General features: G+C 37.9%; 1 protein-coding gene across 4 annotated transcripts in view; it reads right to left on the reverse strand.

Moving 5' to 3' along the window:
- Positions 1 to 233: 233 nt before the first annotated feature.
- Positions 234 to 23,383, reverse strand: part of RASSF8 (Ras association domain family member 8) — a 127,117-nt gene continuing 103,967 nt past the window's right edge. For 3 of the 4 annotated variants that reach the window (XM_030804568.1, XM_030804567.1, XM_030804569.1), the window contains 3 exons: positions 15,682 to 16,571; positions 13,036 to 13,180; positions 7,893 to 12,051 (listed from right to left, as the gene is read on the reverse strand). In XM_030804568.1, the coding sequence (XP_030660428.1) occupies positions 11,930 to 12,051; positions 13,036 to 13,180; positions 15,682 to 16,571 (1,157 nt within the window). In that variant the 3' untranslated portion in view covers positions 7,893 to 11,929. Of the gene's footprint in view, positions 1,093 to 7,892; positions 12,052 to 13,035; positions 13,181 to 15,681; positions 16,572 to 23,383 lie in introns of those variants that run through there. The other variant, XM_012502319.2, reaches the window with a different exon arrangement.

A 23,383-nucleotide genomic window follows, 5' to 3' on the forward strand; every position in this document is an offset into this window, starting at 1 on the left:
GCAGTATCTCCTTTTTTAAGGCTGAATAATGTGTATATATGTGTATGTGTGTGTGTGTGTGTGTGTATATGTATTATATATATACATATACAATTTCTTTATTCATCCATCCATTAATGGTCACTGAGGTTGAATCTTGGCTATTGTGAATAATTCTTAAATGAACATGGAGTGCAGATACCTCTACAAGATGTTGATTCCATTTCCTTTGGGTATCTATTCAGCACAGGGACTGCTGGGTTGTATGATAGTTTTAATGTTTTGAGAAACCTCTACACTGTTTTCCACAATAGCTGTACTGATTTACATTCCCACCAACAGTATACAAAGGTTCCCTTTTCTCCAGACCCTTGCCAACACTTGCTATCTCTTATCTTTTTGACAATAGCAGGTGTAACCTAACAGGTGTGAGGTGGTATCTCATTGTGGCTTTGATTTGCATTTCCCTGCTGATCAGTGATGTTGAGTGCTTTTTCATATACCTGTTGGCTGTTTTTATGTCTTCTTTGGAAAAATATCTATTTTTTTTTTTGAGATGGAGTCTCACTCTGTTACCCAGGCTGGAGTGCAGTAATGTGATCTCGGCTCACTGCAACCTCCGCCTCCTGGGTTCAAGCAATCCTTCTGCCTCAGCCTCCCGAGTAGCTGGGATTACAGGTGCGTGCCACCACACCCGGCTAATGTTTTGTATTTTTAGTAGAGATGGGTGTTAGCCCATCATGGTGTTAGCCAGGATGGTCTCAATTTCCTGACCTTGTGATTCTCCCGCCTCGGCCTTCCAAAGTGCTGGGATTACAGGCGTGAGCCACCGAGCCCAGTCCCTTTGACCATTTTTAATTGGATTATTTGTTTTCTGTTAAGTTCTGTGAGTTCCTTATACAGTATGGATATTAAACCCTTACCAGATAACGGTTTGCAAATATTTTCTCCGAATCTACAGTCCACCTTTTCATTTTGGTGATCGTTTCCTTTGTTGTGCAGTAACTTTTGGGTTTGATGTAGTCCCACTTGTTCATTTTTGCTTTTCTTGCCTGAGCTTTTGGTGTGATATCTAATCTTTACACTCCTGCTTATCAGAAAGAATGATGATCCCTAGATAAAACAGAGGAAACATACAACAACAAAAAAGAGTTAAGGTTGGTGAATTTGTTTTTGTACATATAATCATGATCTCAATTACTAGCTTTAGTTTGGGTCTTTGTCTTTTTGGTTAGAGCCTTTTTTTTTTTTGAGAACCTTCTAGAAATATTCATTTAAGTTTATAAGAGTACTTGACAATGGATTATTTTTGTTTAATGTCCTGAATTTTAAAAATACATTTCTCTAGGTTATAAAGCTGTATTACATTTGGAGGAGGATATGTAGCAAAAGAAGGCACCATCAGATCCAATGGTTATTCCTTACTACTATTTTGGGAAATAGACTAAACCAAGTTTGTGTCTATTCATAGAAGGACATCTTACCTATGAATTTAATTTTAATTTGGGAAGAATTAAGGGTAATTCAATTCAGATTTTAAACATGTGTTTATATTTAAAATATCTTCTTCCTGCATTATATTAGATCTGAGAATGATCAAGTGAGTACTTGGAAGGGGTTACTGGCTCGCAGCCAGGAAAAGGCCTATATATTCCAAATCTGTTGCTTAGAAACAGAAAGCTGGACTCCAGAGGCCTCCCAGGCTTCTCAGACCTCTCTCACTGAAGCCTGATGTGGGTTATGTGGCCCAGATTACTCCTTTTCATTTCTGCACGGCCTGCCCACACTTCCTTCACCTTTACTCCAAGGCCATCTTTTTTTTTTTTTTTTTTTTTTTTTGAGACGGAGTCTCGCTCTTTCTCCCAGGCTGGAGTGCAGTGGCGCGATTTCGGCTCACTGCAAGCTCCGCCTCCCGGGTTCACGCCATTCTCCTGCCTCAGCCTCCCGAGTAGCTGGGACTACCGGCGCCTGCCACCACGCCTGGCTAATTTTTTGTATTTTTAGTAGAGACGGGGTTTCACCGTGTTAGCCAGGATGGTCTAGATCTCCTGACCTCGTGATCCGCCCGTCTCGGCCTCCCAAAGTGCTGGGATTACAGGCGTGAGCCACAGCGCCCGGCAAGGCCATCTTTTAAGAGAGGACTTCTCAAGCTACTGTATAAAATCACAAGCACTTCCTGTCCCTCTTTGCTGCTTTTATTTTTCTCCTTAATTCTTATCATAATTGAAGATACTAATTTTTTGCTTCTTTGTTCAACATCTGTCTTCCTCTTTAGGATATGAACTCCACGTGGGCAGGGATTTGGTTTTTGTGGTTCACTGCTGTATCTCCAGTGTCTACTACACAGCAGGCATTCAATAAATATGACTCAGTGAAAACCTGTTTATTCTTCAAAGGTCTAATTCACCTCCTCATCAGTCTTCCTGGATTTACCCAGTTATCACCTGCTTATGCTTCTGTAGAACTCTGCTCTCAACAAAATTAACCACGATTTCAACCTGACATTAAAGCCCACATCTTCCCTCTTTATTATTTCAGAGGTTTTAGAGATAAGTATTTTAACAAAGTGTGATCCTGCATATGCACTCTGAAACTCAATTACATACATACAAGTTATGTAAGATTTCCCAGCAGAAAATGTGAAAAACTGGATTTTAATGAACTGTCAGTTCAATGATTCACTAAGATGAAGTTTCAAAAAAACCAGCCAACCAAACCAGTTTAGCTTTAGCCTGACTCCTAACAATGAGCCAGGTTCCTAATTTAAAGAGAGTTTTCAAACTATACTACAAGTCTACAGTAACCAAAACAGCATGGTACTGGTATCAAAACAGAGATATAGACCAATGGAATGGAACAGAGGCCTCAGAAATAACACCAATCTACAACCATCTGATCTTTAACAAACCTGACAAAAACAAGAAATGGGGAAAGGATTCCCTATTTAATAAATGGTGCTGGGAAAACTGGCTAACAATATGTAGAAAGCTGAAACTGGATCCCTTCCTTACACCTTATACAAAAATTAATTCAAGATGGATTAAAGACTTAAGCGTTAGACCTAAAACCATAAAAACCCTAGAAGAAAACCTAGGCAATACCATTCAGGACATAGGCATGGGCAAGGACTTCATGACTAAAATACCAAAAGCAATGGCAACAAAAGCCAAAATTGACAAATGGGATCTAATTAAACTAAAGAGCTTCTGCACAGTGAAAGAAACTACCATCAGAGTGAACAAGCCACTGACAGAATGGGAGAAAATTTTTGCAATCTACCCATCTGACAAAGGGCTAATATCCAGAATCTACAAAGAACTTAAACAAATTTACAAGAGAAAAGCAACCCCATCAAAAAGTGGGTGAAGGATATGAACAGACACTTCTCAAAAGAAGACATTTATGCAGCCAACAGACACATGAAAAAATGTTCATCATCACTGGTCAGCAGAGAAATGCAAATCAAAACCACAATGAGATACCATCTCACACCAGTTAGAATGGCCATCATTAAAAAGTCAGGAAACAACAGGTGCTGGAGAGGATGTGGAGAAATAGGAACACTTTTACACTGTTGGTGGGACTGTAAACTAGTTCAACCATTGTGGAAGACAGTGTGGCGATTCCTTAAGGATCTAGAACTAGAAATACCATTTGACCCAGCCATACCATTACTGGGTATATACCCAAAGGATTATAAATCATGCTACTATAAAGACACATGCACATGTATGTTTATCGCGGCACTATTCACAATAGCAAAGACTTGAAACCAACCCAAATGCCCATCAATGATAGACTGATTAAGAAAATGTGGCACGTATATACCATGGAATACTATGCAGTCATAAAAAATGATGAGTTCATGTCCTTTGCAGGGACATGGATGAAGCTGGAAACCATCATTGTAAGCAAACTATCAAAAGGACAGAAAACCAAACACCACATGTTCTCACTCATAGGTGGGAATTGAACAATGACAACAGTTGGACACAGGGTGGGGAACATCACACATGGGGGCCTGTCATAGGGTGGGGGGCTGGGGGAGGGATAGCATTAGGAGAAATACCCAATGTAAATGATGAGTTGATGGGTGCAACACACCAACATGGCACATGTATACCTATGTAACAAATCTGCACGTTGTGCACATGTACCCTAGAACTTAAATTAAAAAAAAAAAGAAAGAAAAAAAGAGTTTTGTGATCAGTCCTGGCTGCCACATTCAAGATTGGTGTAGAGCGTGTTCAGGAGAGAGGAGACTGAAGACTGCACTATTTGCAAGAATAGGGAATATGTAGCCTGGGAAAGAGAAGACTAGGGGACATCATAGATGCCCCTAAATACCTGAAGTGCTGTCCTATTGATGGGAAATTGTTTCTTCTATGTGGCCTTAAAGAAAGTTGAAATTACAAGGAAAACTACTTTGGCTCAATGAAAAGGAGACCTTTTTAGCTTGTCGAGGTGGGCTGGGATGGTGTGGCCCTCGAAGGGTTCAGATGTAGGCTGGCATCGGTGGGGTGATGTAGGAGCAGTTTGTGGCTGTGCCCAAAGACTGTCACAGTGGCTTGTCTGGCGAGCCCCTCCCTTGGCTGAGTGAGCTGTTCCTGGTGTACATGCCGCACTCCTCCCTGTCTCCCCAGCCTCCCTTTGTGTGGTGACTGTTGCTGATTGTTTCTTGTTTAAAGTGCCTATGATTTGCTTTATGCCTAAAAATATTTTGTTACTAAGTATTCCAATTTGTTTATTTGATCTTCACACTTCCAGCATTGCAGGAGACTTGTAAATATTGACTTTGCATATACGGAATTTGTATTGTCCACCTTCTTCACTTCTTTCATTCTGGACCATGTCAGACCCTCTATTACCTTGGACACAAACACATGGCAGATAAAAGACAGTGGTGGATATAGAACATACAGTCAAGTATAATGCTGGGAAAACAGGATTCCAACATACTGGATGATGAGACTTGTGGATGGCTAAATTTGGTGCAGAGAAGAGCACTTCTTCCAAATCCATGTCATTCTTACAGGGAACACTGCAAAAACACTCTACAAAAAGGAAGCCCATTTGAAGGCCCACCTCTTGAATATATATTCTATTCTCCATGTTTTTTTTTTTTTTTTTTTCTTGAGACAGAGTCTTGCTCTGTCGCCCAGGCTGGAGTGCAGTGGCGCGACCTCAGCTCACTGCAAGCTCCGCCTCCCGGGTTCACGCCATTCTCCTGCCTCAGCCTCCCGAGTAGCTGGGACTACAGGCGCCTGCCACCACGCCCGGCTAATTTTTTGTATTTTTAGTAGAGATGGGGTTTCACCGTGTTAGCCAGGATGGTCTTGATCTCCTGACCTCGTGATCCACCCGTCTCGGCCTCCCAAAGTGCTGGGATTACAGGCGTGAGCCACCGCGCCCGGCCCTCCATGTTTTTATTCTTTTTCCTTGCTCCTGTGCCAACCTCTTGCCCACCAGCACGAAGAACAGATTATCTGTGTCTACTCACCGAGGGACCCACAGCTAACATTTCTACCACCCTTTAAGGCTGTGGATAAGTGGTAAACACCTGGAATATCTTTGATTCTTATTGTCTACTTAGAATATCTATACCCTGTTTGGTTCATTTCCTGGCTCAAAGAAGGTGCTCAATAAAAATTTCTTACATGCACAAACTGCTTTCTTAGTTCGAGTTACCATCACCTCTGGCCTGGACTCCTACAGGCCTCTTAAGTAGTCTTTCTGGCCTCCAGTCTTGACCCTTCTTTAGTTAGTTCTTCACATATCCAGTCAGAATTATCTTCCTAACATGCTAATCATTTAATTTCCCGCTTAAAATTCACCTGTGGCTGTCAGGATAAAGTCCAAACTCCTTACCATGGCAACCAAGGCCCCTCATGATCAGATACCTACCTACCATCTCTCTTGGGCCTCCCGGGCTCTTCACTGTCTGGCTACTGCTCCACTAGACAGCCCTTCTGGTTTATATCACCTTCCAGGATCTTCCAGCACACTGGGTTGGGGTAAGCATCTCCTAATGTGTCTCCATGACACCCTATCCTTGCCCCTATAGTGGTTCTTAACATTAAGACTATAAACCGGCTGGGCTCAGTGGCTCACCCCTGTAATCCCAGCATTTTCGGAGGACGAGGCGGGTGGAACACGAGGTCAGGAGTTCAAGACCAGCCTGGTCAACATGGTGAAAGCCGGTCTCTACTAAAAAAAAAAAAAAAAAAATTAGCTGGGCGTGGTGGCGGACGCCTATAATCCCAGCTACTCAGGAGGCTGAGGCAGGAGAATTGCTTGAACCCAGGACGGGGAGGTTGCAGTGAGCTGAGATCGGGCCATTGCACTCCAGCCTGGGCGACAATGGGAGACTCCATCTGAAAAAAAAAAAAAAAAAAAAAAGTATAAACCTCCTTAAGGTAGAGAACAAATATATGCATCTCAGTCCAGTGTCCAGACAAAAACAGGCTCACTAAATGTCTGTAGAAAGTATAAACGCACCCAGTATATTTATGCCCATTTTAAAGGACTCCACTGGTCTTTCCTAATAGACACACCCCACATATGTGGAGTGGGTGGTGGGTGAAGAGTTAACAGTAGTTACTGTTTCCTGCTCTGCCGTTAACAAAACATGATTTTAGAGGACAGAGTTGATAATTAAAATTTTAAAAGTCCCCCAAACTAGGACTTATTGGTATTTTGAATGACTTTAAGTTTCTCATTTCATCTTTGCTTTTATAACATACTATTATTCTCATATATAGAGAGAGAGACTTTTTTTTAGAGACTCTCTCTCTCTCTCTCTCTCTCTCTCTATATATATATATAGATGGGAAATTGTTTCTTCTATGTGGCCTTAAAGAAAGTTGAAATTACAAGGAAATTTACTTTGGCTCAATAAATACTACTTTGGCTAAAAATAAATAAATAAATATATATATATACATATATATATATACACATACATATATATATACATATATATATACATACATATATATACATATATATATATATATATATATATATATATATATATATTTTTTTTTTTTTACAGTCTCGCTCTTGTTGCCCAGGCTGGAATGCAGTGGCACGATCTCGGCTCACTCCAACCTCCGCCTCCCGGGTTCAAGTGGTGCTCCTGCCTCAGCCTCCTGAGTAGCTGGGAATACAGGCGCCCACCACCACGCCCAGCTATTTTTTTTTACTTTTCGTAGAGATGGGTTTCTCCACGATGGCCAGGCTGGTCTCGAACTCCTGACCTAAAGTCATCTGCCTGCCTTGGCCTCCCAAAGTGCGGGGATTATAGGCATGAGCCACCGTGCCTGGCCCCCATGTATAATTTCTAAGTAAAGGTTTAACTTCTTATAAAAATATACCTATAAAAATGACAATTTATATACTTCCACATTAAAAAGTGGTTAAAATGCAGAAACTGGGCACCGTAAACCTCATGCATCTCTACCATGGAATACAGAAAAGTGCCTTGAGGTCTGAAACATCTAAGTTCAAATGCTGCATCAGTTCCTTAGGGGTTGTGTCACTTGGGAGCAGTTCCTTGGATGGCTGTGAATGTTAAAAGTGTGATCAGTACCCCATATTGTACTTGGCACATAGTAGGGACTGAAATGTTAGTTCTCTTCCTCTCACTTATGGTTTTAGGGAAATCTGGGAATACAGAGATTCATTAAGGTATCATTTCTTCTTTCACTTTTGAAATAAAAGGCATATCAGCGTCTTAATTCAGTTTTACTTTGATGAAGCCATCTTTTGAACAATAGATGATTCTTTAAGTGTATATGAAAAATGTAATTATGTGTAGTGATATGTACCCCTATTCTCTTTGGTATCTTTTAAAGGAAGTAAAATTGTATTTAAAAATATAAAGGACATAAGAAACAAACTGACAACTGTAATGCCCCAATGAATCCTGAAAATTTATTATTTGGGAGAATATCCAATATTGATTCTTTGTTTTACAGCTCATAATGATCAGAAAATATACATTTAAAAGAAAGTCAAAGAAAAGAATAATTACATATAATACATATTACAGATTTATTTGTACATAAGCAAAGCAGTACTAAAAGCATATTTATGTGCTCACAATTAGTGAACATGGCAATTTTCTGTTTAAAGCTGCAGCAACTCAAATCCTCCTAGGGTCAATAAAGAAAAACATATTGAGAAATACATTTAGGGCTATCACCATGTCTGGCTGTAAATCTATTTTTTAATCTTTCCCCTCCCCCCATATATATGTATATACTTTATTGCCTTTATATTTCTGCTGGTTTAATATAATTAGTATACTAAATAGTTTTCTGCATTTATTTGGTTTCTAAAAATATATAAAATGCATTGAAAAGAGCTCCTGCAGCTTTCAGGCAGTCACTGTCCTGGCATCGAAAGCTTATTCTGGAGATGTAAAGCAGCAATACCGAATAAATAGTGATTGTTTTGTCTTTTTGATACAGCTGATGGCCTTCACCCCAAACTTAAAAATACTGTAGCAAATACTATAAACATGCAACTTAAAAAAATGAACATAATACAAAAGTAGTAATTATGAGCTAATTTTAATACAATATAAACCAATAAAGACAACTTTAGGTAGAAGAGGGATGTGAACACAGCATGGTTATATAAATTAAGGCCCAATTTATCAAAGGCAATGCACAATGGGAACTGTCCATCTGTCCACGCACTTTGCATGCCTGAAATCAAAAGTTTTTGTCTTTTCTGTGTTATTTCCTCAATCCATTACAGTTCTCTCTTGGAAGATGTTCACAGAAATAGCTTCAAATGAACAGTTTGTTTCTAAAGACCATTTTGCTCTTATTCACAGAGAAAATTATCCTTTAATGCAGATGTAAATTACATTTATGCTGTGGAAGCAAGTGCTTACATGTTCTTGTTAGATACTGCTATACTTCACATTTCACACCATAAATTCTATTTTTTTTTTTACTGTATTTATATAGTTTTTACTCTATCAGTCTTGCTGTAGCTCTTGTTTATGACTAATTTGAACCATAGGATTGATGATTACTGCATTGATGACTGGGAGAATTAAATAGGTAACTCTTATTAATACCAACTGAAGTCTCATATTATACAAAAGGCCCTGTGCATCAAGACAGAAAACAAAATGTTATCAAACCAAAATATCTCAGAAGGACAACAAAGGGACTATGCACACTATGTCCACAGACAACACTATGGGCCATTCTCTGAGGATGACAGACCCTCAAAAGGTCAAATATACCAATGCTATTCCAAATTATTTCTTGGTAAGATAAAAAGATCTTTAAGTGTATTTAATACTTGTAGAAAATCACAATAAAACAAGTTGCAGTATGATTTTTTTAAAAAAACATAACATTGTAATCTATTTTAGTATTTAGAACCTGAATATTCCCCCAGATGAAAATTTTATATTTGGTATTTTTGTATACCATTGCCCACTACCCCTCCAAAATGTATCCAAGATGTGGCACTTATCTAACTCATTTGTATTTGCAATAGATAAAAATGATCACAAATATACTAAAGTATCTTCAGATGTTCCTATGAAAACGAGTTTTTTTCCCTCTGAGTCTTAGAAAATATTCCTTAGATATGTGCTTCCAGAAGTAATATAACTAATTAAAAAGTACAGCTTCTCAATGTATTCATCATATTCACATTTCTATACTTTCCTCACCTAGGAAATTTTTTAAAATCTGTAATTAGGTCTACGAAGATTATTTGGCAGCTTGGAAATTCTGATGAAGTTGTCAGAGAGGTTAACTGTGATACTCCACTGGGAACCCAAGACTACTACAAGTTGCCAGGATGCTGCTTGTCCTTCCTTAAAGTTATTAGTTTAATTCTGATAACAATTTATAGTAAGTTGGATATTGACAGTATTTTTCACAGTATTATGCCAAGGCATCTCTGAAACTCTTAATTGCAAAGTTTAATACTGCCTCCAGTTTAACATTTTGACTTAAATAAAATGTGATCAATTTATAAAATGTTTTTCTTTGTGAATAAGATCTTGATTTCTCTGAACAACAACAAAATGACTTTATACAGAATGACTTATTTAAAAATAAGGCATATATTGGGCATATGTAAATCATTACTGTCACAAAAGCTATAAATTATTTTTTAATCATCCTAATTTTAAATATAGGTAGACAGAAAATAACTATTATAAATTGTGAGCAAATATGTACAGGTTGTGTTTATTTAGGTAAGAATCATTTACTTCAGTTATTTGCAAAGTAACATAATGGCAAGATCAATTTGATAACTCCAAGAACCCAAAGAAAATCGTATCTTCAGTTGAGGTCCGCCACTTAGCTGCACTAGAAAAGGCAACTCTGCATTATTACTTTCAGTTCTCTAGAAGCTTCTATACAGTCTCATAGCCATTCTTAAAATTTTTCATAGGAAACCTAAGTAGAGCAGCATTGTCAGCATTCACTAAACCAAAGTCAGTCAAACGTGTTAAAACATCCAAAGTTGCCTTCATGCATAAGACATAGCTCTATTGTTACCATGGCATTACTATATTAATCCACGTTCATTTTGTTGCATGTAAATAATACAGAGGATGTAATTTCTTCAGAATTAAAACTACTTTAAATTTCAGATTAAAGTCTTAATTATATTGTACCAAGTCTAACCGGAAGGAATGTAAAAATGGCTAACTGGTGTCTGACTGAATCTGTCTAAATATTACTTGTAAATCTTAAGTCACTACTCATCAAAAAGGTGTTGACTCATATTTGGTTTTATAAATAAAATAACATATGTACAAATGGAGATTAATGACTTGTAAAAGTCAAGCCTAAAAATAAAAACATATGCTGAATTTGACTTTATATCCTTGCTAAAAAGTACCTAGGTTTAATCTCCTTTCCATCTAAGTGACTGGAAGAAACACAATGGTCCATAATACACAGAGCAAATGATGTGCAAGCAAACCTTACCCACGGCGTGCGCCAACACATCACACATACGAAGCGGGTTATTTTAAAATACATCGCTTAAAGCGATGTTCCTGAAGTAGACCAACCCAGCTTTCAGATATCTATAACTTACATGTTAGATTAATTCTGAAGATCCGTAAGTGTAAATGATAAGACAGGGCAGAAACAAAACACATAATGTATCAGGAAACCCCATGCCTGTTTGGATACATACTTAACAATTACGTTTTTGTTCAACAGTGTCTGAAACACTGCAAATGTTTTATACATACAATTTAGCTATGAAAAATATCTGTTATGCTCTGTGGCCACACATATATTTGGAAATATTGTAAAGGAAAGACTAAATTCCAGATTTAAAAAACCCTGAATTATTTCACCTAATTAAGCAATGGCTAGGACAGTTTCACAGAACAAATGCAAGTGGCTTCCTCTGGAGTTAGTTTCGATGGTGGAGCACCCTAGGACACTTGTGTAGTGTAAATCAGCAATGCATGGATGGAGTCTGGCAACACGCACACAGTCATAATCACCCAATATGTAAGATAAGTCAGTCACAGGATAAGCCAATAAAAATATTAAAACATCAACATTCACACATTAATTGATTACATGAAATAAATTAAACTAAGCCAGTCACAAATTTCTCTTCACTCTTACTTAAGTCATGGTTTATTTATGTATACACACTATATAATACTTTCCTAAAGCTCTCAAAATGCTACAAATAAAAATGAAGGCTTTGCATTATAGCTGCTGGACAAAAATATCAACACTGTTGATGTGTGAAAACAGTTTCTTTGTTCTTTAGCATCAGTGCACAGGGTATGGCTGCAAGTGGTATGCAACTTAGGAGAGAAAAACACAGCGGCTTGTGGAATAGATCCTCTGTTCATCATTGGCACAAATCAAAAAGGAAGTTTACTGTCCTTGGTACCTCTGTTGGGGCTCCTCCCTAACGACAGATAATGTCATACATATATACCTTCAGGATTAAAACCAGATGAGATAGGATTCTGCAGAATGCGGAGATTACTGGGGAGCTGCCGAGATGAACCAGGTCGCTTCAGGGACCCAGACTGGAATGGTGCCTCTAAACAGGAAACAAAGAGAGCCACCTGATGAGCTCATCAACTTGGAGTATTTAGCAATCCAAAAAATTAGACTGCTTCCTGCCCCGAAAGGGAAAACTGCATAGAGCAATAATTGCAATCCCCTGTGTGCCCTGGGCTGGGGGAGAAGGCTAAAACCTTCTCAGGTCTCTTTGATAAACTAGTTTTTGTTGATTTGAACAGTGAATGATCTTTACAAAACGTGAATATTCTGCTTCTGTTTTTGGTTGTTCACACCATATGCGTACACAGATTTGGAATTGTCTTTTAAATATCAGCACAAATTAATAATAACTTTTAGAAGAAAAAGAAGGAAAAAAAGGGGCATAAGGAACAGAGAAGCCAAAATTTAAGTTAACAGACTATAACTCATATATACTTCAGAAAAAAATTTTAATAAAGAAGCAGTTTAAAATTAATGATATGACATTTGGTGATTACATGCTCACCTAAGTAAATAAATAACCTAAATGTTACTGGTTTTCCTCTAGAAATGGGAAATATTTTAAAAAAAAGAATTTTTAAGTGTCCCACTTAAAAATTAGCTATGAATGTTAGGGTAATATTTTAACTGAATACAAGTAATTCATTCAAAGTTAAGCAGATGGTCGGGCATGCTTGTTCATGCCTGTCATCCCAGCACTTTGGGAAGCTGAGGCAGGCAGATTGCTTGAGCTCAGGAGTTTGAGACCAGTCTGGGCAACATGATGAAACCTCATCTCTACAAAAAGTACAAAAAAGGACAATCAGCTGGGTATGGTGGCATGCACCTGCAGCCCCAGCTACAGGAGGCTGAGGTAGGAGGGTCACCTGAGCCCAGGAGGTCGAGGCTGCAGTAAGCTGTGGTAACACCCCTGGCATTCCAGCCTGGGCGACACAGTGAGACACTATCTCAAAAAACAAAAACAAAAAAAGTTAAGCAGTGAGAATAAAGGGAAAATAAACCATATTTATCAACATCTTACCCCTTTCAATGTCTGCATGTGAGGCCTCTATTTCAATGGGCTCCGCTGGCAAAACGGTAACTTTTGTCCCCGTCTGCTGGATAAACTGCTGGAGATTGACCTGCCGCAACTCCTTAGTCAACTGCTCCAGTTCCTGTTCTTTGTCCTAGATGGAAATTATTATTTTTTTAAATTTGAGGATTCACTACTGGACAGTGCAAGACATCTTTGTGATGATCCATCTGCTACAGGGGTTAAATGTGGGATATCTACTTTCATAAAAGCACATTTAACAAATCTGGTTTATATTGATACAATGGGCTAAGGAGGTCACTTTCACTCTGTGGTGTAGGCCAAGAAATAAGCCAACGGAAAACAATAGTTTCATTAGTCTGTCCTCTTAAATGTGATGCTTTCCTCTGGAAAACCATTACGCACCCTTCTGAAATAAATATATGTCTATAAACTTTCATTAAAAAACAAAAACAAAAATGGGTTTCTCAGCCTGTAAACTCATTGGTGGAAAATAAAAAGAAAAAAACCCCACAGGTTTTTACCCATCTCTGTGTTACAGCAATCTTGCTAAGCTGGTCACAGATTTACATATTAACCACTTCATATTAACTTATAACTACAAAGTTAATTGTAATTTGTTCCATGGATTTAGAGTTCCTGTTTTTTGTAAGCTGTTTCAATTTTCATGGGATATATTATTGAGATTTATCTTACAGCATGAGGAAAGCAAGATTCCCACAAGATTCTCACTATGGAATTCTTAAATCCTTGACAAAGATCTGAGAACTAGAGTCCTACAGAAGGAGAGCAAGTTTGGACAGCTGGAAAGCTGTAAAAGCAAGGAGGGGCATCCTATTATTTAAACAGTTTTTCATTTCTTTCTTTCCTCTACTGTGTATAAGAAAAAGTACCCCAGCTCTACCCAGGCTGGGTGGGTCTCAAGGATTTGGTAGCGGTTGGGAAGAGATTAGAAGTGAATGATTGTTTTCTCCACTTATTTGAGTGTAGGGGGTACTTGGGGATAGATCAATGTTTGATTATCAGACACTTTTCAGTGGGTAGAGGGATTTACTAGTAACGACTGTGATAAGTTAGCGTTTTCTGTAAGTGACATCAAAAGCAACACAACTTCCACTTGTGCCTTTTTTTAATGTCAAAATGAATCCCAATAGTAAAATACTGACAAATTAGAGGCTGACAAGCTTCTACTGCATGAGAAATTCTTGATTTTCAAAATTTGGGTGGTAGTTTTATCTCTTACTACAGATAATGATGGAGAAAGGAGATCACATCAGTTCTTCCTAAAACCTCAGCTTTCTCTGATTGTGGAACTAACTGTTGATGTTCTAAAGCGGCTTTTCTCAAACCTCACTGTACACAGGTACTACTTGGGCATCCTGTTTCAATGTAGATTCTGAATTTCTTACAAGTAGTACCCTGGAGCTGCCTGGCACGGACTACACTTTGAATAGTAAGCTCTAAACCAGCACAGTCCAACAAAGCCTCCTTCAATGGTGGAAATGTTCTGTGTCTGCATGGCCTGTACAGCAGCTACTGGGCACTTGAAATGTGACCATGTGTGACTAAAAACAGAATTTTAAAGTATTTAATATTTAACTGCCTTATTATTTAATCTTAATTTAAATTTAAATAGCCATATTGTAATCAGTTGTGTCTCTTTCTCATCTCATCTGATAGAGACTGTTTGATACATCTTTGCATCTTCCGCAACATAATCACAAGGTCTTTTCGAGAATGGGTATCCAACAAATGTAAGTTGAGTGATTAGGTGATGATTGGCCAGGCGCGGTGGCTCACGCTTGTAATCCCAGCACTTTGGGAGGCCGAGGCGGGTGGATCACGAGGTCAGGAGATTGAGACCACGGTGAAACCCCGTCTCTACTAAAAATACAAAAAATTAGCCGGGCGTGGTGGCGGCCGCCTGTAGTCCCAGCTACTCGGAGAGGCTGAGGCAGGAGAATGGCATGAACCCGGGAGGCGGAGCTTGCAGTGAGCCGAGATTGCACCACTGCACTCCAGCCTGGGCGACAGAGCGAGACTCCGTCTCAAAAAAAAAAAAAAAAAAAAAAAAGTTGAGTGATTAGGGTTTAAGTGGCAAAATAGAAATCTTCTTGTACGTGAACTAGAAAGGGGGAAAATCAGACAGAAATCTTTGTGCCTCTCTCAGGAAAGCAAAGGAGGGTACTGTGGAGAGGGGAGAAGGGACGCGGGCTGTTTATGTGTCAGGAAAGAAGCTGGGATTGGCTGGCAACAATGGAGAAGTGACAGATAAGCAGTCAGCTAGCCACAACAATCCCTGGCCAACCAATCCATGGACAGCTCTTTCAGCTCTGGTTTCCCTATCTCTGAAAGAAGAAGGTGAGATTCACTATCTCATCATTAGTGTCCATTCCATCCCATTATCTAATGCTACAACTGCCACAGTAAGACAAGGCTCTTCCACGGAGAAGGATCCGCACGGCTACTGCTCCCGTCTAAGCTGTCGTAAGTCACAAGAATTTGACAACTTTTAAACAAGGCTGGGTTTCTAATTCTTTGAATATAAGGAAAAACTGGCAATGATGAAAAGGAGATTCCAAGAAGATATTATTTTAAATGGGCCAAACACTCTATTTATCAAAGTGTCCTTACCTGTAAGCGTTTGGTGGCTTGTCCAAGAGATCTTTCCACAGCTTTAATGCCATTTTCCAACCTCAGACTCTGCTGGCCTTGAATGTCAATTTCCCCTTTGACCTTACCGATCTTTCCTTTAACCTCTTCCTCGTTGACCTGTGCTTCTTGAACTTCCCGTTGCAATTTTTCTGCTTCAAGACCACTTTCCATAGTCCGGATCTGTGCCAAATAGTCCTTTAATTTGTTTTCACATTCTGTTATTTTCTGTCTTATTTCTTGAAGTTGATCCTTCAGCTGTTTTTCATTTTCCTGTTCAATCTGTAATTCATTTTCCCAGAATTCTTCCTCCTCAATTTCTACATCGTTTCTTTTGATCTTTTGCTCTAGACGGACAATTTCCTCTTCAAGGTTGGAATTATACTTTTGCTCCCAAAATCTTATTTCTATTTCATTAGATTCCAGCTGTTTCTCAATGGATTGAAGCTTCTCTGTCTGCAGACGGATCAGCTTCTTCAACTCATCTGCTGTTGTTTTGCAGTTATTCAGCACCTTTTGCTTAAACTCAGTTTCTTTACCTTTTCCAAAAATGTCCATTAATCCTTTGGCACCTCCTGTAAATGTCAGTGATTTCCTTTTCGGTTCCCTCCTTTTGATTGATTTGTCAATCTGAGGCCTCAGTTTAGCTAAGGGGGGCAGACTCTGCCTGTATAAAGTTCTTTCAGGAATTCGAGCCACACTGTCTGAAGTGGGTCGCTCACTGAGAGACGGCCCGGTTCGTCGTAGAATGAGCTGCACGTCACTAGCATACTGCCCCCATTTGTTTAAGGATATGATAGGATTTTCATGAGGTGCTAAGTGTCTCTCAGTATCTCTCCATTTCTCTATAAGGGTGTACCTGCCAGTTCGACCTATGTAAAAAAGGTAAGAATAAGTTGTCAAAGTGGGATATGTAATAGTTAAAAAATGGAGTAAGAATGCCATTTGATGATTGTGTATTTTTGATTAGCATCAGAGGGTGAAGTCTAGTTATCTAGACTTGGGTCTAGTCCAGGTTACCTTTAAAACCTTTACTTGAAGATACCAAACCCCTCACGACATGTAACAACATAAAATCAGAAAATGTGTATTGCACATACTCTTTAGGCTTGCTTAGAAATTCAACTTTATACTTTAAACCTGGGTGAGACTCTTACACTCTTGCCAAATACCTGACTGCCTAGAACTTCTCATATGGGGCAAGACTGAACGCAGTTTATTTTCTAGCTGAAACAAAGGACAACAGAATCGCCATGTGAAGCATGAGGGGCTGGTCCAGGAACTAGGTGGAACTTCAAAACTCAAATACATTTCCACTGTGCAAATCCCTTAGCTTTTTTCTACATCAGAACGTGGGAGGGCTGGAGGCCCCACTTCTCCTCCTGAGAGGAGACATGGGGACCAGTGGAGAACCTGTGACTCAGTCACAGGAGGTGCCCAGCTCTCCTCTTCATCTCCACCTGAGTGCTCCACCAACCCATCGGTCACATAGCTGGCATCTTCCTGGACACTGATGGCAAACAAAAAATCAGATCAATGAAAAAAACTCTTCAAAACAAATTCATATAAAAAGAAGGGCCTGAAGAGAAGACTTGTTCAGTTTTGGTAATATGATAGTATCAAAGATTCTTCTTCTAAAAAAAAAAAAAAACTCAAAGCAAAATATTATTAAAAACAAACCAGCGGGCTGGATGCAGTGGCTCATGCCTGTAATCCCAGCATTTTGGGAGGGAAAGGTGGGCAGATTTCTTGAGCCCACGAGTTCGAGACCAGACTGGGCAACATGGTGAAACCCTGCCTTTACAAATAAAATATGAAAAAGTTAGCTGGGCATGGTGCTGTGCACCTGTAGTCCTAGCTACTTGAGAGGCTGAAATGGAAGAATCGCCTGATCCTGGGAGGTCAGGGCTACAGTGAGCTGTATTGTGTCACTGCACTCCAGCCTGGGCGACAGTAAGACTCTGTCTCAAAAACAAAACAAAACAAAACAAACACCAGAATACAATCACATATATGTTGAAAAATATACTGAATCTAATAATTATGAAAGATAAAGTTTCAGAAGAATATGAATGTAATGCCATAAGCTTGAACATGCCTCTTAAATATTTTCATTCAAGATGAGTGGGTCAGATAATTTAAATTTTGTGAAAAGTGTACATAAATAATTACAAAGAAAAAAAACCAATGCTGCCATCCAGCAATTATACTTGTATAAACAGCTATTGATTTACCTTCCTGGCTTTCTTTTTTAAATTTCATGAGCTTCTGAGCCAATAGTAATATTTTTGCAATTACTGTGTCAATAAATGGAAATCTAGATGTGTAAATATCAACACCCATGTATGCAATTCATAAGTAGCACATTAAAAAATGATTTTGCTATAAGCAAATAGGTGTGTTCTCCTTTAGGGAAACCTGAATTTGGGGTACAGCTGGAAGTTGGGGTTTTGGAGGCAAATAATCCTATGTTAGTTACTTACTAGATAAGCTGCACAACTTCCCTTCTAAAATGCTTTGCAGATTCTGAGGGTTAGCACCTACCACACTGCCTGGCCCACAGCAGGCATTCAACACGTGGTAGCTAGTAAGACATTTTTCCTATAACAAAAGGGCTGACCACAGAATTCCTTTAAACAGTGATGTATCATCACAATAATCTTTTATTTGTTTATTTATTTTTTCCCCTCCCTTGCCCAACAGACTTTTAAAAAGCAACTTCCAACTATGTAAACTAGACAGAGTAGATGGGACAAGGGTTCTGGAGTAGAAAGGTTTGGGTTCAAACGTGGCTCTGCCTCCTACTGTGCTTACATGATGTGACAATCAAATTTCCTTTAGCCTCAGTCTCCTCATCTGTGGGATAAGAGTAGTATTTCCTTATCTGACAAGGTGGTTCTGAGACTCAAGTGAGAATGTAAAATATAAAAATGTTTGTGAAATTGAAAAGTGCTAGATAATATTAGTTACATTGATCAAAATGCCCAGGCTAATAAGGAGGATGAAAAAGAAAACCTTAGCACAATAGATTCGCTTCTTGAAATAAAAAATGTTTCCAGTGATTTTCAGGTTAAAAATTACTCTAATTGCTCCCAAAGAAAAACCACATGACACATCTGCAATGTTAAAACTGTCCCATGTGTACAAACTGCTTCAAAGGTCATAGCACTACGCCTATCAACGGCTTTTAGGAATCTTACTCTTCTCTGAACCTCTGTGTCCTCCTTCGGTAACAGGAGGGGTTAGATAAATCGGTAGAGTTCTTTCCAATTCTACCAGCCCAATGAAGTATCTTTAAAAGGAAAACCGAATCATCACATTATATGAACTAAACAAAAAATTTTAAAGACCCTAATTTATTCATAATTAAAAATAAAACTAATTTTCCAGTGCTTACTGGTACTGCTACCCTCTGAGAATGTCTTGATAGGTTATTTAGAATTGCTTTTACTGCCAGTATTTGCTTTTGTTAAATAATGCACATTGGGTACTACTGGGCCAAAAAATTCCATCCAGCAATATAAAAAAGCTTTTTTTAAAAAAGGCAAATGAATTAATAGATTTGATTTTATTATATAAATTGGGTTTTAAATATTTTATATAGGAATTAAATTCCATAATCACTGTTTTTAATATCTATAACTTGGCAGTGTTCTACAGATTATATTTCCTTCATTTACACAGATTCTGATTCCTCCTGCAAAACTCCTTTTAGTGTATTTGACCACATAGATACATTTAGTCATACATTGTGTGCTATTTTGATGTAATCTTAAAATGAATAAAAAGGAATATCTGTCTGTCTATCTATCTATGGCATTTGTAGTTTAAGCTGTTTTTGCACCGTAGGACTGTGTGACACTATCAAATAATTTTGATCCAATTTAGTGGGGTAAAAAATATTAATTATACTTTTAAATATTGAAGCAACTGAGACTAATCCTAAGAATCATTAAATTTATATACTGAAGAAACTTACATACAGATTTTAATGCATTAATGAAATCTTATTGAATGACTGATTGACAAATTAAAAGAAAATAGGATAACAGCTTACTTTTACTTAAGAAAGCAGAATACACAACTATGAAGTAACATAACATTTTTGAAAATACACACCAAAACTCAAACAAGGGTCACTCAGAAATTTATGCCCTGAATTCAACCATTTTTTAATACTCCAACAATTTTTATAATTTTAGGAAATTTCTCCTTAGAGGCATAAATCAAAATCATGATTTAAAAGTTACATCTTGCTATTTAGTTAACATATGTATATTGAACACCACATTATTTGTCAGAAACAGTGCCAGGCTCTAGAGAAATAGATTCTACTAAAGATCTTCATCACCAACCCTCTGGAGTTTTCATTTTAATTGACATTTGATGTTTTCTTCAGTATAAAATCTTCCACACCCCAAAGATGAATATTGGACATTACTCAAAAGAACATGACAAAGAAATGGCACTAATCTCTTCTGAATGTAATGCTAGCATATCTTCAGGTTTCTGGACATATGAGAAACAATGTCAGTAACACCTGACTTATTCTTTATCTGTGGAGGGTAAGCTATCCAATAGCACTGAATTTTTCTGATAGTAGATACTTTGCTTCTTGAGCTATAAACATTTTAATGAAAATTTTGTAAAATATATTACACAGTCCAGGACTCACGCAAACTCTAGTGAACACAACTAGCTTTTCCCATAATGACTTAGAATTCTTACAGTGAGCGTTGATCTCTGTAACAGAACTAACACTTCATTATCTTATAGCCTGTAAAATGCTTTTGATGCTTTTATATATATCATCTTAGTTCTGTGAGTTAAGCCGTAGAAGATATTATGATCCTCATCTTATCAGTGAAGAAATAAAAGCTTAAAGAATTTTAAGTAATTTTCTGATGACCTTTAATTATTTTTTACTATAATATTTAAGTTCTGAGTGAAACTACTAAAATAACTCTTACCCCATAGTATTTCTTAGAATGACAGTGATACAATAAAAAATTATCTCTGAATATACCTGTCAGCCAGTTGTGCATTCAAACCATAGTTACATCATCCACAGTATATCCTCCCAGTGTATATCATGTAATCACAGAATTACTGTCTACTTAGAATTATATGATAAGCTCACTACTACTAAACATAATAAAAACAGTGGCCAGGCGCGGTGGCTCACGCCTGTAATCCCAGCACTTTGGGAGGCCGAGGCGGGCAGATCACAAGGTCAGGAGATTGAGACCACGATGAAACCCCGTCTCTACTAAAAATACCAAAAATTAGCTGGGCGTGGTGGCGGGCGCCTGTAGTCCCAGCTACTCGGGAGGCTGAGGCAGGAGAATGGCGTGAACCTGGGAGGCGGAGCTTGCAGTGAGCAGAGATCATGCCACTGCACTACAGCCTGGGTGACAGAGCGAGACTCTGTCTCAAAAAAACAGTTACAGGGTAAGTGTGATTTACTGGGCATTGTGCTGGTTACGTTAAAAAAAATATAAACCAAAATAAGTAGAAAACACTACAAACCAGAAGATTTTGGGAGCTGTTCGTTAACACAGCATAATCTAACTCATCTTGACTGATGCATGCTATGAATTAACATGTATTAACATTCATTAAAATAATATTCTACAGATGTGGCAAATACAGAAGCTAATTAAAATAAAAAATTAGACTATTGTTATACATATTAAAATTGTAAATGAGTATGTGGAAAATTAATTCACAATACAATAAATGAAAAATGAGACAATGAGACTCAAAACTACAAAAAGCATATGAAGAGTATAATTTTTTAAAAGCTCATCTATGAGTACACAAAAAACATTGTTTATTGCTAGGAAGTAGAATCATGAGTGATTCTCTTACCTTCTTTGTGTTTTCTAAATTTCAAGATAATCTACAATAAATAATATTACTTTATAAATGTAGAAAAGTAATTTTTAAATTTCTAAAATTGATATTTTACATGTGAAACTAAGAGTTAAATATGACAATATAAAATACATATTCCTTTCCTTATCTTCTCAATGACACCAAGTATCAAAGTACTGTGGATCAGAAATCCTTTCCCTCAATCTCCTTGATTTCTTTCTCTTCCTTCTTTCCTCTCTCATCTTTTGTTAGCTGGACTTTTATTTCTGTGTTAAGCTCTAAGCTGCCTGGGGGCAGAAATACATCCTTGTCATATTTTTGGTTTGAGATAAAAGCAAATGCATTTTCTCCATTATAACTTGAGATAGATGATCTGTCAAAGGCTTTCTGTTTCACTTAGATTTGAGAAGCAGTTTAGACTCTGAAAAAAATGCATTTCTGAGATATTTTACAGGGGAAACAAAGTAGAACGTTTAAATTGGGAATGTTTCAGAAAGCTCAGGGTATACAGTGACAAACTCTGAGTGCACTCTTGCAGGACAGTTGAACCACTTCATGCCAAGAAGAGGTTTCAACTAAGGTTTCACTTTTAGTTATTCTGTCATCATTTGAGCATGTGCCCTACATCCATCACCTAAATCTGATCTGTCAAGATTGTCGGATTAGTGTAGAAAAGATTTCTTCCTATAGTATTAGATAGAATCAACATCTTTCATCAAACTATGTTGTTTTTAGCTCTTTGCTAATTCAATTTGATTGATTAGTAGCATGAAGAGAACCTTAGCTGTCATATATATATTTGCAGGTTGACAACTTGTGTGCATATTTTCATAGTAAGTCATTTTGATAGTTTCTATGGTTTCCTAAAAATAATTTTAACTATCCAGAAAAAAACCTGTAACTCCTAATCAAGAATACACTGTGTGTGTGTGTGCACGTGTGTGTGTGTAGTGCCCCCGTGAGGCAAAGACGTGCACTTAAACCTAAGAAACCAGTCTACAAATTGCTTCACTATACATTCTTGACAGCCACCAGTGGTTCTGTCCATCAGTCCATGCTCTACAAATAATATAGCTAGCCACTTACTGTGTTAGGCATTGGAAATTCTGGGGTTGCTTTTCAGAGCAGCAATTTTCTCTAATTAATAAACCCCCACCACAGAAACCAGGATCCACAGCTCTCGGCTACTTGCCAGTGGAGTCATCTCCAGATGAATTCTGAGTTCAATGAAGTATTTACGATACAGAAAGAGTTGTTTGGCCAAGTTTGGAGGAATATCACAAAACATTTGTATTCAAGTTGCCATCTTTTCAAAACAGCTCTTGGATTGAGTTATTGAGAAAGTAAAAATGGGAGGGTAGATTTAGTTAAAATGTCTTTTTGGCTTCTTCACAAATAAGTATACTCTGTAGTCCAAGTGGGCAAGCACACACATGGTACCTCCGGGCATTTTCCCCCTTGAAATTCTGTGCAAAAAGTATGATTATGCAAACAACCCCATCAAAAAGTGGGTGAAGGATATGAACAGACACTTCTCAAAAGAAGACATTTATGCAGCCAACAGACACATGAAAAAATGCTCACCATCACTGTCCATCAGAGAAATGCAAGTCAAAACCACAATAAGATACCATCTCACACCAGTTAGAAGGGTGATCATTAAGAAGTCAGGAAACAACAGATGCTGGAGAGGATGTGGAGAAATAGGAACACTTTTACACTGTTGGTGGGACTGTAAACTAGTTCAACCATTGTGGAAGTCAGTGTGGCGATTCCTCAAGGATCTAGAACTAGAAATACCATTTGA

The sequence above is a fragment of the Nomascus leucogenys genome, chromosome 23 (genome assembly GCF_006542625.1).
Source record: "Nomascus leucogenys isolate Asia chromosome 23, Asia_NLE_v1, whole genome shotgun sequence".
NCBI classification, from domain to species: domain Eukaryota; kingdom Metazoa; phylum Chordata; class Mammalia; order Primates; family Hylobatidae; genus Nomascus; species Nomascus leucogenys.